This window comes from Sminthopsis crassicaudata, chromosome 4 (genome assembly GCF_048593235.1).
Source record: "Sminthopsis crassicaudata isolate SCR6 chromosome 4, ASM4859323v1, whole genome shotgun sequence".
Classification (NCBI taxonomy): Eukaryota; Metazoa; Chordata; class Mammalia; order Dasyuromorphia; family Dasyuridae; genus Sminthopsis; species Sminthopsis crassicaudata.
In genome coordinates, this window is record NC_133620.1 from 303,301,378 (window position 1) to 303,316,230 (window position 14,853).

The 14,853-nt window shown below is 32.7% G+C and overlaps 1 protein-coding gene across 1 annotated transcript; it reads right to left on the minus strand.

Moving 5' to 3' along the window:
* Window positions 1–9,631: 9,631 nt before the first annotated feature.
* Window positions 9,632–10,549, minus strand: LOC141541310 (olfactory receptor 2T29-like). The gene has a single exon (XM_074265462.1). The coding sequence runs from the start codon at window positions 10,547–10,549 to the stop codon at window positions 9,632–9,634; it is 918 nt and encodes a 305-aa protein (XP_074121563.1).
* Window positions 10,550–14,853: the final 4,304 nt, after the last annotated feature.

Sequence of the window (14,853 nt, forward strand, 5' to 3'; positions counted from 1 at the left end):
CACAAATTCCTTCCTCCTCCACAAGTCCTCTAATTTATTTATAATCTTGTTCTTTATGTCCAAATCATGAACCCATTATGATCTTATCTTGGTGTACAGTGTTAAGTGTGGATCCATGCCTAGTTTCTGCCATACTAATTTCCAGTTTTCCCAGCAGTTTTTGTCAAATAGTGAATTTTTATCCAAAAGTTGGGATCTTTGGGTTTGTCAAACATTAGATCACTATAGTTATTGACTATTTTCTCCTGTGAACCTAACCTATTCCACTGATCAAGTAATCTATTTCTTAGCCAATACCAAATGGCTTTGGTGGCTGCTGCTTTATAATATAGTTTTAGATCAGGTACAGCTAGGCCACCTTCATCTGAATTCTTTTCATTAGTTCCCTTGGAATTCTTGACCTTTTGTTCTTCCATATGAATTTTGTTGTTATTTTTCTAGGTCATTAAAATAGTTTCTTGGGAGTGTGATTGGTATAGCACTAAATAAACAGATTAGCTTAGGTAGTATTATTATCTTTATTATATTCGCTCGGCCTATCCAAGAGCGCTTAATATTTTTTCAGTTGTTTAGATCTGATTTTATTTGTATGGAAAGTGTTTTGTAGTTTTGCTCATATAGTTCCTGACTTTCCTTTGGTAGGTAGATTCCTAAATATTTTATGCTATCAACAGTTATTTTAAACGGAATTTTTCTTTGTATCTCTTGCTATTGCACTCTGTTGGTGATGTATAAAAATGCTGAGGATTTATGTGGATTCATTTCGTATCCTGCAATATTTTGCTACAGTTTTTTGCTAATTTTTTTTTAGTAGAACCTCTGGGGTTGTCTAAATATACCATCATATCATCTACAGAGAATGATAATTTGGTTTCCTCATTACATACTCTAAATCCTTTCATCTCTTTCTCAACTCTTATTGCTGAAGCTAGTGTTTCCAATACAATATTGAATAGTAATGGGGAACCTTGTTTTACTCTTGATCTTATTGGGAATAGTTCAGTTTATTCCCATAACATGACAGTTTTAAATAGATGCTATTGACTATTTTAAGGAAAAGTCCATTTATTTGTATATTCTCAAGTGTTTTTACTAAGAATGGTTGTTGAATTTTATCAAATGCTTTTTCAGCATCTATTGAGATGATCATATGGTTTTTGTTAATTTGGTTATTGATAAGAGTCAATTACATTAATACTTGTCCTAATATTGAACCAGCCCTGCATTCCTGGTATATATCCTACTTGGTTATGATGTTCTATCCTGGGGATGATTTTCTGTAATCTTTTTGCTAATATTTTATTTAAGATTTTAGCATCAATATTCATTAGGGAGATTGGTCTATAATTTTCTTTCTCTGTTTTCAACCTACCTGGTTTAGGTATCAATACCATGTCTGTGTCATAAAGGGAATTTGGTAGGACTCCTCCAATCCCTATTTTTTCAAATAGTTTATATAGCACTGAAGTTAATTGTTCTTTAAATGTTTGGTAGAATTCACTTGTAAATCCATCCTGGGGATTTTTTCTTAGGGAGTTGGTTAATAGCTCATTCTATTAGTTGTCAATAGCTTATTCTATTTCTTTTTCTAAAATGGGTCTGTTTAGACTGTTAATCTGGGCAAGCCATATTTTTGAAGGTATTTTTCCATTTCATTTAAGTTATCGAATTTATTGGCATAAAATTGGGCAAAGTAACTCCTAATTATTGCTCTAATTTCCTCTTCATTAGTGGTGAGTTCTCCCTTTTCGTTTTTAAGATTAACAATTTGATTTTCCTCTTTCCTTTTTCTAATCAAATTTACTAAGGATTTATTTATTTTGTTTTTTTTTTTTTTTTTTCATAAAACCAACTCTTAGTTTTTTAGTTGCAAGCCTGTAGCGAGCTGTCGTCTCTAGAAGCTGCCGGATCACTCTCTGGGAAGAGATCTGCTGTGTCTTCTACTCAAATCTCTCCGACAGATTCTTCTTCCTGTAACGAACCGTTGTCTCCAGGCAGTTGCTGTTAACTCTTGTCCAGAGAAGTGACTTCCCTTCCTGCAGAGAGCCCCATCAAGCCTGATGTAATGCAGAGACCCCTCCTCTTCCTGGAGTGCTGTCCTCTTTATCCTCCCAGAGAATGGGCGTGAGATAATGCAAGGGCTTCTGGGAAGAACCACTTCAGCCAATGAGCTTGCTCCTTCTATCAAGTCAACCTGAGTTCTCACCTTGTAATTGTCCAGACAACCTGAATTCTCACCTTGTCACTGTCCAGACAACCTGAGTTCTCACCTAGTAATCCTAACACAAGCCCAATTCTTTGACCTTCTCTTTCTCTATTTTATGCAAGTAGGCCTCTAGAGATATAAAATTTCCCCTTATTACCACTTTCGCTGCATCCCACACATTTTCATATGATGTCTCATTATTGTCATTCTCTTAGGTGAAATTATTGATTATGTCTATGATTTGCTGTTTCACCCATTCATTCTTTAGGATGAGATTATTTAATCCAATTACTTTTTGGTCTATTTTTTCCTAGCTTTTTATTGAATGTAATTTTTATTGCATTGTGATCTAAAAAGGATGCATTTACTATTTCTGACTTTCTACATTTGAATTTGAGGTCTTTATGTCCTAATATATGGTCTATTTTTGTATAGGTTCCATGAACTTCCGAGGAGAAAGTGTTCTCCTTTCTGTCTCCATTCAGTTTTCTCCAAAGATCTATCATACCTAATTTTTCTAGTGTTCTATTTATCTCTTTAACTTCTTTCTTATTTATTTTGTGATCTGATTTACCTAGTTCTGACAGTGGAAGATTGAGATCTCCCACTATTATTGTTTTCCTGTCATCTTTTAACCCCAGATTATGCTTTTCTATTTTCTTTCCTCCTTAACCCCCTCCCCAGTATTAAACTTGTGAGCACCACTTGCCTCACACAGAAATCCCTCTTTAGGATCCGTCCCCCCACCTTAAAGTCCCTCCCCTTTTTGTGGACCTTTCCCTTACAATTTCTGTAATCCCTTCCATTTAGTCTACCCCTTCCCTTTTCGTTTTTCCCCTCCCACTTTCAATGAGGTGGGAGAAGTTTCTCTGTAAATCAAATATATCTAATATTTTGTCTTTGAGCCCATTCTGATGAGAGTAAAATTCACATTATGTTCATCTCTCTCCCTTGTTTCCCTCAGAGATAATAGGTTTCCTTTGCCTCTTTGTGAGATGCAGTACCTCTACTTTTCCCTTTTTCTGGTATAATTTCCTTTCCACCTCTAGCTTCTTTTTTATAGTATAACAGTAAAAACAAATTATAAATGTATTTGAATTGTTTTTTTCTAGCTGCTATTAGTATTTTTACCTTGTTCTGATAGTTCTGAAATTTAGCCACAATATTTCTTGGAGTTTTGATTTTGGGATCTCTTTTAGTAGGTGATCGATGAAATCTTTCAATGTCCATTTTATCTTCTGTTTCTATAACATCTGGGCAGTTCTCCTTGATGATCTCCTGAAAAATAGTGTCTGGGCTCTTTTTTCATCATGATTTCTAGGGAGTCCAATAATCCTTAGATTATCTCTCCTAGATCTATTTTCCAGGTCAGTTGGCATTTAATATTTTTCCCTATTTTTTTCTTTTTTGGGGGATTTTGCTTGACTGATTTTTGTTGTTTCCTTGAGTCATTCATTTCCATTTGTTCAATTCTGATTTTTAATGAATTATTTTCTTCATTTACTTTTCTTATTTCTTTTTGTAATTGTTCAATTGAGTTTTTAAATGAGTTGCTTTGTTCTATGGAATTTTTTTTCCATTTTGCCAATTTTTTAGAGAGTTATTTTCTTTTTACAATTCACTATTTCTGTTTTTCAGGGAATTGATCTCTTTATCCATTCTATCTTTCAATGAGTAAAATGATTTATCCAGATCCTGTTGCCAAGCTTCCTTTTCCTTTCCCCATTTTTCTTCTAGCTCTCTTTTAAGAGCCTTTTTGATTTTTTTCTATGAATGACTTGTGTGATGGGGGCCATGTTATATCACCATTTGGGGCTTCATCTGGAGACAGTCTGTTTTTAGTCTCCTCAAGGTTTGAAGTCTGGTCTCTTTCAGTATAGAAGTGCCATTTTGCCTTTTTATTCATTTTGACAAAAAACAAAAAACAAAAAAAAAAAAACAACAACAACAACAACAACAACAAAAAAAACAAAAAACTGCAGTCTTCTTTGGGGCAATGTGGTATAACCAAGATTCCTCTACAGACAACATGAAGTAGCAATGAAGCAGTAGTAGACAGCAATGGCTGGGCTGGGATCAGCATCTGCACTGGGATCAATGGTTGCATGCTGAGAATGTGCTGAGTCCTTCCCACTGCTGGGGGAGAGACACTAGCTTTTTGGGGTTATAATCTTTACCCCCTGTGTTTATCAACCTCTGTTGATCTACTGGCTTGCTGCCAGAGCTAAGTGCTTAACACTGTGGAAAAATTCTCCCCGCAAATTATTTGCAGGCTGAGACCACCCCCCACCTTCCTTGGGTCTGCTCAGTGTGAGCTGCCTTCTGTGCTGTACTGCCAACTTGCCTGACTTTAGCCCTAATTTTTAAGAAAATTGTTATTAAAAAGTTTAATTTAAATTTTTAAAATGTATTTCTTTTGATATTTCTACATAGGTCCAAACTACATAATTCTAATTCCTTTTCAATGTGACTGTACTTTAAATGTTTGAAGATAGTTATCAGGTATTTCTTCCTTGCTCCTCTCCCTTCTCTTTACAAGACTAAATATTCAAACTTCTTCAACCAGTCTTGAAATGTCACAAACATTTCTACATCCTATTTCTTCCTTTCTTTTACAGAGGATTGTCCAACATATTATCCACACTCACTTATCTTCAATCCCTTTCTGTTAACTGGATGCTTCTTTACTACCTACAAACATCCCTGTGTCTCCCCCATTTTCAAAATAAAAAGAGAAGAAAAAAGAAAAGAAAAAAGCCTTTACTTAATCTAACTCCATTATCTATAGTTCTTTATCTCTCTTCTTCTTGGCTAACTAGTTTCAGAACGTTGTCTATAATTGCTTCTTTCACTTACTTTCCTCTCATTCTCTTCTTAACTCTTTGCAATCTGTCTTATATAATAACAACACGATGGTTCTGTAGATGTTTTGCTTACCTCATTGCTGTGTGCCTGTAACTTAGACAGTTCATCAGTGCCATGGCAGGAAGCTGAATAACTTCCATTTTATTGTCTTTAGAAAGATTCTGAAAGTAATTTGGCAGGATAAAGTGATGGACATTGAAGTCCTTTCCTGAGTTAAACTGACAAACACATAAACTCTGCTGCAGAGAGTACAACCCTGCACTGGTCCCTAAATCTAATTATATCATTCTTCTTGACCAAACAAGATCTTTAAAACTTTAATTCATTTCTTCCCTTTTAAATTCTGTTCTTTCTAGATTTTAATGCCACTGGTTTGTGTTTTTTTGTTTGTTTTTTGTTTTTTTGATTCTCCTATTTGTCTGACTATCATTTATCATGTTTTTTGCTGAATATTTATTCAGGGTTAGCCTGATAAATAAGGACTCTATTGTAGATTCTCTTCTCTTAACACTTTATGTTGTTTTTCTAGGTGAGCTCAATTGTTCAGATACAGTTATTTGTGATTTCTTTGAAGAAAATTCTCAGGTTCTTTTCCCTCTCAGAAGTAGATGAATATAATCAAAAATAATTAAGAAAGAAGTTGAACAGATAAATAGAATTTTGGAAGTTAGATAGGATTGACTTCTGGAGAAAATTGAATGGTAATAGAAAGGAATTTACCTCCTTTTTAAATTTGATGGTCATTTCACTTATACAAAAACTGACCATATGTTACAGCATGAAAATTTCACAGCTAAAGGCAGAAAAGAAAAAGTATTAAGTGTATTTTTAATATTATAATGGAATAAAAATTAACTTTAATAAAGGGCCATAGAAATATAAATTTTAAATTATATTGTAAAATGGTAACATCAAAACTACTTGGTTTTCTCTAAGAAGTAAAGTGGTGTATCAGTGAATAAAAAGGAAAGTTTCCATTATATTAAATTAAAAGGCTTTTGCACAAACAAAAACAATACAACTGATTTTTTCTTAAAGTGGAAAGCTTGGAAATGTAGTTAGAGCAAATATCTTTAATAAAGATCTTATTTCAAATATATATAGATAACTGAATTGGATTTTTAAGAATACAAGTCATTCTAAGACTTCTGTAACCAAGATGCCAAAGTAAGCAGTAAATCACCATAACTTATTAATATTCATCTCCAAACAGATGTAAAATAGCACCCTAAAACACATCCAGTAAACAGTAAAACCTGCAAAAAATGGTAAAGCTATCTTTTAATCCAGAAAACTCAGAAAATTATCAAGAAAATTCTGTCATACTCAGGTTAAAAAGGAGAACAGTCCAGCACAGGAAGTATCCCAGAAAGCCAGAAACAAATAATTTTACAAGCAACAGCAATAACAAAACTCAAATATACCGGAGCTACAATTAGACTTGTACAGGATTTATGAGCAACTACAATAAAAAATCACAGGTTCTGGAATACTTTATTGCAACAATCAAAATATTTAGGGTTGTGACCAAAAATATGTTCAATAAATTTAACTATAATTTTGAATGAAAAAATGTATATTCAGTGAACCCTCAGGTTTTTCGGATTTTGTTTCAAAGAAATCTGACCTCAATAGAAAATTTACATGTAAGAGTCAACATCAAAGATTAATTTCAAGGGACTCATTATGGACAAACTATTCATGTTTTATACATGGAAATATAAACCATAATGTCTAAGATTGACATTGGTAATTGTGTAGTCCAAAAAAGTGGGGTAGAGCTGAGTATGATGTGATTCTTAAATAGAAAAACTATCTTGGAAAAGGTAAAAATAGTAATTATACTATACGAATGAAGTATGAAAGCAAGAATTCACAGGGACTAGATGAGGGAGGAGGACTGAAAACCTACTCCTTTCAGGAATGGATCAAAAAAGAATGTGCGTGTGTGTGTGTGTGTGTGTATAGCTTTCTTATATAGTGAAAAGGGTATAGCACTCTGAAATCTAGAAAGAAATAAGGGGGGAGGAATGTATGTTAACAGCAGTGGAATAAGGTGTGTAGATTAATGGGAATGGGCTAAAGAGGGAGAGAGGGGGAAGAAAATAAGGGAGTGATCCATGGAAATGGAAGTAACGAGGTCAAGTAATTTCAAAGCAAATTGAGGGATAGGAATTAAGTAGAAGAGTTGGCAGTTATAAACAAGGAACTTACATAAACACAGTAACAATGATCAGGAGGAGAATTTATTAGGAAAAAAGTATGGGTAATATCATTGATCACAGACAAAGTAAAAATTTAAAAATAATGAAAGAAACCTATATTATATATCACCAATATTACAATTATTTTATATGTGTGAAAATGTATGTGGATACACATATGTATATATGTATGTTTGTATGTATGTATATTGGGATATATATGTACAATCATATCATATATATATATATATATATATATATATATATATATATATGTATATAGTGTGTGTGTGAGTATGTGAATATATACATTAATATATCAGTATTTAAATATAACCTGCTTGGATGAAGTGGGGTGGGAGAGGCAAAGAAAGAAAGGGAAAATAAACTAAAAAGTGCACAGCACAGAACAAAAGAAAGCCCACAAGGAAGCAAAAAAAGATGGATAGTTATGATTAAAATATCTTCTATTGTTATATATACCTTCTTGAAATGGAAAATTCTCCCTGTTATTCTACTGAGCATATAGCAATGTTTTTTTTCTGTCTTTCTTTTTCTATTTTGTTTTTTTTTTATTTACACATGTTTTAAATAAATAAATGCAGCTTTTTTTAAAAGATAGAAATTAAAAACAAGAAAGATGAAAAATAAGATTAAGGTCATTAGATTTGGCAATTAAGTGATTACTGGTAATTAGAAGACAAGTAGAAATTTGAGAAGAAAATGTTTCTCAAATTAAATAATAAGTTTCTCAAATTAAAAAAACTCATTTCATAGATTAAAAAATGAACAATTGCATATATTAAAATAATCTGTGTAACTTAAAGGCAAATCAAGAGTTAAGAAAGGAATTTCCATTGCCAAACTCAAATTGTTTTCCACTCACTTAACAATTACCAACTAATATGGGTGCCAAAGGAAATTTTTAGAGCCTAAATATAAAAGCAGAGTCAAACACATAATTTGTTTATTACTGTGAAATTTATTGAAAGACATGACACAATTGAACAGATCTTAGGGTAACAGAGAAGGTAGTTGCCACTGATGTCTCTTGTAGTCTTTGGTGAGCATTGCTTTCTCTTTCTCCTAAGATACTCAACTGCAGAAGCCAGGCAGCAGAATCCTCTGTGAAAATTCTCTTTATGGCAGAACTATGGTTGTGTTCTGAAGGGAATTGCTCTTATTTAGAGGAAAGCCATGCTTCTGAAGTTGCTTATCAGCCAATATACTTCATTATTCCAGACCTGAAGATTTGTGATACACTATGATTAACCTCATGAACAAATTCATGACTAGTCTTCTGAAGAGCTCAGTCTTGATATATATTCAACAGAGCACTTATAGGTTGGTGACATTTATATCAATAGGAAAGCTATATGAGGCAGCTTCAAATTACTATTGAATCTCTGCTTGCACAGGCTGCACATTTCAAATACTAAGTTTACCTTGAGAATGCTTATGAAATAAGTTACTATCATCTTATTTTTTAAGAAAGGAAAAAGCCTAAAAGGTTACAAATAATTAGATAATAATACTCGTGAATAAAAAAAAAGTGATGAATTCAACATGAAAACAATATATTACACTTAAATGTTTAATTTACTAAGGAAAAATATCTTTTAAAAATTCAGAGTAAAGACTTTGAAAATCTGGAAAACAGACAAGTAGCATAGATACTAATCAGTATCATGCCCACAGTATTCAGATCTACTAGTTCTACGATCCCTAATACTCCACCTTAAGATATCAGAAAGGATCCTCAAATTGTACATTCTGAACCTCCAAGACCCAGAGGAACCACTAAAGTTGAAAGTCAGCAAAAAAACAAGATGAGAGCAAGCAAGTTACACCACTTCACCCAAGACCAATTAGAAACTGGTAACCATCCAACTTCTATGAAATATCATATGTGTAATGCCATACATAAAGGAAATGAAATGAATTGAGTAAAAGCGATTTTGATAAATCCATGCTTATCCCAGTCATTTTTTTAGTTATTTGATAACTCTCTCTTTTATAATAATGGACAGAAAAGTAAATCAAGTCTCTCATGCCTTCAGTAATTTTTCAAGGTAACCTAGTTAGCAAACGGTGGGTAGAGAACCCAAATACTAATATTGTGAATGAAATGGCAATGATTTTTATACTAAACAAGGAAAATATTAACCCAAAAAGTTTCAAAAAGTCTCCAGAAGTGAAAATTAATTTGGAAGGACAGGAGAAGGAGAAAATATCCTTTTGCTACTGGACAAAAGAAATCAAATGAACCAATAATAGATAATAGAATAATATGGAATGTTTGCAAGTATTTGGAAACCACATTCTACTTATGAAAATTAGCTAAAACCAGCTCTTACTATAACACTTTTTTTAAAGCTGCTATGACATCTTTATTCCTGAGGCTATAAATGAGAGGATTTAGTACAGGTGTTAGAATAGTGTAAAAGACAGAAATCATCATGTCCTTTTCAGCAGTATGAAAAGAAGCAGGGAGCATATAGTTATAGACAGCAGCTCCATAAAACAGAATGACAATAGTTATATGAGAGGAACATGTAAGTAATGCTTTCCTACAACCTATACCTGAATTCATCTTAAAGACTGTAAGGAGAATAAGGAAGTAAGAACTTGAAATAATTATTAAAGGGATGAGGAGCATAAGGACACAGCACAGGTACATGACAGTCTCATAAAGTGAAATATCTGAACAGGAGAGTTTCAACAAGGCAGGGACCTCACAGAAGAAATGATGGATCTCTCTGGATTTACAAAATGGAAAAGTCATGGTGATGGGGGTAAGTATGAAACCATCAATAGAGCCCAAGAACCAACAGATAGTTGCAAGAAGTATGCAAACTCTGTGACTCATGAGGATGGGATAGCGAAGAGGATAACAAATGGCCATATACCTGTCATAAGACATGATTGCCAAAAGAAAGAATTCTGCTCCCACAAGTGTTAAATAAAGGAACATCTGCATCCCACAGCTTGGGGCTGAGATATTTTGAATTCCAATCACCTGATCCAACAGCATCTTGGGCACAGTGACAGAGATATACATCATGTCCATGAGGGAAAGCTGACTGATGAAAAAGTACATGGGTGTGTGAAGGTGATGATCACTTTGAATCAAAAGGATCAAAGTAGCATTCCCAGTTAGAGCTACTAAGAAAATAATAAATATTAGTGAGTAGAAAAGAGTAGGGTATTTGCTTTGGTTAAAAAGCCCCAGCAAGATGAAATCAGTCCCCATCGTTTGATTCTCCAACCACATTGTTGGCTTCTTGTCATCTCACCTAGGGAAAATCAAAAACAATCAAAATAACGAAACGTTTTATGTTGTGGCCTGTATACATAATTGGTAGAACTTCTGATCATCTATTAGTCAAGAAAAGAGGTACAAAGATGTATTTCTGCTAATGGATGATTCTCATCAATCTATAAAAAAGATAGTCTAACTTGAAGCCAAAGATAGAGCTATTTGGATAGAAAATTTATTTTCTTGAGTCATTTTCAAGTGCGGGAATTCTGCCAGATTTTTTTTACATAAAAGATTGTTCAAGATGATCTCTGTAGTCTTGAATAAATACCATAGAAAACACTATAGGAACGCCCATTTTCCCTTTATTTTGGTCACTTAAGCAACTCAAATTCAACATATACAAAATGGGATTCATTAGGCTTCCTTTCTAAAGAAGAGTGTCAAAGAGATTACCATACTCTCAATCACTCATTTTCACAATTTTCAGTGTTGTCCTGAACTTTTCATTTTCACTTCCCTCAAATTTATTGCGCAATGCCAAATCTTGTAGTTTCTTCTTTCATAACATTTCTTATATAGGATCCATTCTCTATATTTATATGGCCACCATTCCCTCTACTCATATGGCCACCATCCTAGCTGGAGCCATTATCATTTCACTTTCTAAATACAATAACCTCAAATTAGTCCCACTTTCATAAATATCTCCTTATATTCTAATTTTTCCATCACCAAATTGTCAAAAAATGATTTTGCTAGTGCTAAAGTCTTTTCAAATGAACCTCTGCACAGTAAATTCCAGGATTTTCCTGTTTCCTCCAAAAAAAAAAAAAAAAAAAACTCCCAAAATCCACTGTTAAGTTTTATTTAAGTTCTTCATAATCTAGCCCTGTTCTTCATTTCCAATCTTTTAACACTTTAATTTCCTTGATTCAGCTAAATTGATCTAGATGTTATTCTTCACACACAATATTTCATCTCCCTTCTCAATGTGTTTACATTGACTATCCATCATGCCTGGAATAGTTTCTCTCCTAAGTTCCTATTTCTTACTTTCTCTGACTTCCTTCAAGTTAGCTTTACCCAATTCCCCCATTTGCTAACACTTCCCCTTTTGAGAGTCTACTCCTTTTCTATTAATACATCTACTACTATTTATAACTGCCTAGTTATTTACAAATTATCTCCCCCATTACAATATGAGCTTATTGAGAGCAAGGACTTTTTTTCCCTTTCTTCATATCCCCAGCATAGCAAGGAGTAACACATAGTGAATAAATAATGTGTGGGCTAAATTCAGTCCCATAATAGACAGAAATATAGTAGGGGGAGGGGTACTCACATATACTAGAGTCCTACAAGGATTTATTCATTTTGTTTGCACATCTATGAAGTCAAAATCAAAATTTAAGAGGAAAAAAACCTCCATATCCTGGAAGAAGATCTATTAAAGAAAGTAAATAAGTGTTAATTTAGCACATATTATATGTCAGCCACTATAATAAGTACATCACAAAGTGATAGGAGATAAGAATATTTCATTTGATCCTCACAACAATCTTAGGACATATGTGCTTTTATTATCTCTAATTTATTATTGAGAAAATTGAGGCAGAAAGTGGTTAAGGGATATGACAGGGTCACATGTCCATTAAGGGTCTGAGTTCATGTTTGAAGGTAGATCTTCCTGGCTCCAGGTGTATGCTCTATTGTTACACCACTTAGTATATAAATATTTATACTTCTCTCAACTCAATTTCATTAAATTGATTAAATTTTTCACTCTTCCAAACATTGTTCGCTTTTTCTAAAAATGTTCATAACTGATCATGATCCAGGAATGTATCCTTCTCCATAGAATCATAGTATTTAGTGCCAGAAAGTACCTTTAGAATCATCAGTTTAGCCACACTATTTTAAAAATTATGAAATGGTATAGTAGGATTTTATTAATTTATCTACTCAAATCCTTATTTAGACATTTTTGTTTAAAATAGTTCATAGGATTTGGTCATTTCTACATAAAATGCATGAAACAATTAAAGTGCATGATACTTACTTTCAATATTTTCAAGGGGAAAAAAAGAGCCAGAGATTGATTTTCTGTAATGAAAATTGGAGATGTACACAGCTATTCCTGTAGTGTTCTTCTCTGTTCAAAATGGAGAAAAAATGGGGAAAAAAAACCCTTCAGGAAAATGACCAAAGTAGTCTGTGGAAATCTAAAATTTGTGCTGTGTTCCTTATTCATGTGAAAAATTGAGATTACAAAAAAATCAAAAAAAATTTTTTTTGGAAGAAATTAAGACTGTTCCTAGAAGAATCAATAAGATAAATGCTAGACTTTTATCTATAAACTGATTTCGATCAAGTTAGAGATTAGTGTAAAAACCAACTACCAGACCTGCTGTTAAAAAACATTAGATATATTTCTGTCCCAGCTCTAAGTGTCTGCATGAATGTTACATTCAGAATAATCCATCAAGTAGCTGCTGGCCCTGATTCAAGGGGGGGAGAGAAAGAAGGGGGGAAAGGGATGGGTTTAAATCCAAAGAGTGAGGTTAGACTATTACATCACCCAGTTGTTCAAATTAATTAGGGAAGAGTTCTGGAATCCAGATTGAATTAAAACACTGTCTTGGGAAGGAGAGGTTTGGATAGGGTGGTGAGAGTTTACACTCTGACTTTACCTGCCTCTGTGCTTTAGAGAAAGTTTTTTGTCTTTTTAGAATCTTAGTAACTTACTTCATAAATAAAAGACTGAATTAAATATTTCCTTCATAAATAAAAGACTGAATTAAATATCCGTTCCTATTCTAAAATTCTGTTCTCTTTATTAACTAGGAAATTTCTGAGAATTTTATTTACTTATACTTATATTTACTTTATTTATTTATAGCATTACATACATACATTTAATTGAGTTACTTTCTTTTCTTTTTTTTTTAATTTCTCTTTCTTTTTATTTATTTATATACAAAGTATATGCATGGGTAATTTTTCCAATATTGACCCTTCAAAACCTTTTGTTTCAAATTTTCTCCTCCTTCCCTCCATACCCTCCCTTAGCTAGCAGGTAGTCCAATACATGTTAAATATGTTTAAATATTGATCCATTCACAGTTTTACCAACAATGTATCAATGTCCAGTTTTCCCACATCCCCTCCAACATTTCTAGTTATTTTTTCCTATCATCTTAGCCAATCTGAGAAGTGTGTGGTGGTATCTCAGAATTGTCTTAACTTGCATTTCTCTGATCAATGTGATTTGGAGCACTTTTTCATGTAAATACATATAGTTTCACTTTCTTCATCTGAAAATTGTCTGTTCCTATCCTTTGACCATTTATCAATTGGAAAATGGTTTGAACAATAATAAATTTGAGTGAATTCCCTATATATTTTAGAAATGAAGTCTTTATCAGATCCTTTGGATGTTCTGCATTAGTTTTGTTTATACAAAAACTTTTTAATTTATTATAATCAAAAGTATCCATTTTGTAATTAATAATGATCTCTAGTTTTTCTTTGGTAACAAATTCCTTCTTCCTCCACAAATCTGGGAAGTAAATTATCCTATGTTCTTCTTATTTGTTTATAGTATCCATACTATAGTATAGTATCTTTAATTTCTAAATCATAAATCCATTTCGAACTTATTTTGGTATACAGTATTAGGTGAGAGTCAATGCCTACTTTCTGCTATACTAGTTTCCAATTTTCCCTTATGTCAAATAGTGAATTCTTATCCAAAAAGCTGGGGCCTTTAGGTTTGTCAAATATGAGATTGCCATGGTCATTGATTATTTTGTTCTGTGAACCTAACCTATTCCACTGATCAACTTTTCTATTTTTTAGCCAGTACCAAATAGTTTTGATGACAGCTTCTTTATAATAATATAGTTTTAAATCTGGTACAGCTAGGCTACCTTCATTGACTTTTGTTCTTCCAGATCAATTTTGTTGTTATTTTTTCTAGGTCAGTAAAATAGTTTCTTGAGAATCTGATTGGTATAGCACTAAATAAATAGATTAGTTTAGGTAGTATTATCATCTTTATTATATTCGTTCAACCTATCCATGAGACCTTGATATTTTTCCAGTTGCTCAGATATGACTTTATTTGTGTAGAAAGTGTTTTATAAGTTTTGCTCATATAATTCCTGACTTTCCCTTGGCAGATAGATTTTCAAATATTTTATCCTATCAACAGTCATTTTAAATGGAATTTCTCTTTTTTCTCTTGCTATTGCATTTTGTTAGTGAGGTATAAAAATGCTGAGGATTTATGTGGATTTATTTTGTATCCCACAACT

Excerpts from the sequence above, each read along its gene's own strand:
- LOC141541310 (XM_074265462.1), bottom strand. The coding sequence starts at position 10,549 with ATGTGGTTGGAGAATCAAACGATGGGGACTGATTTCATCTTGCTGGGG.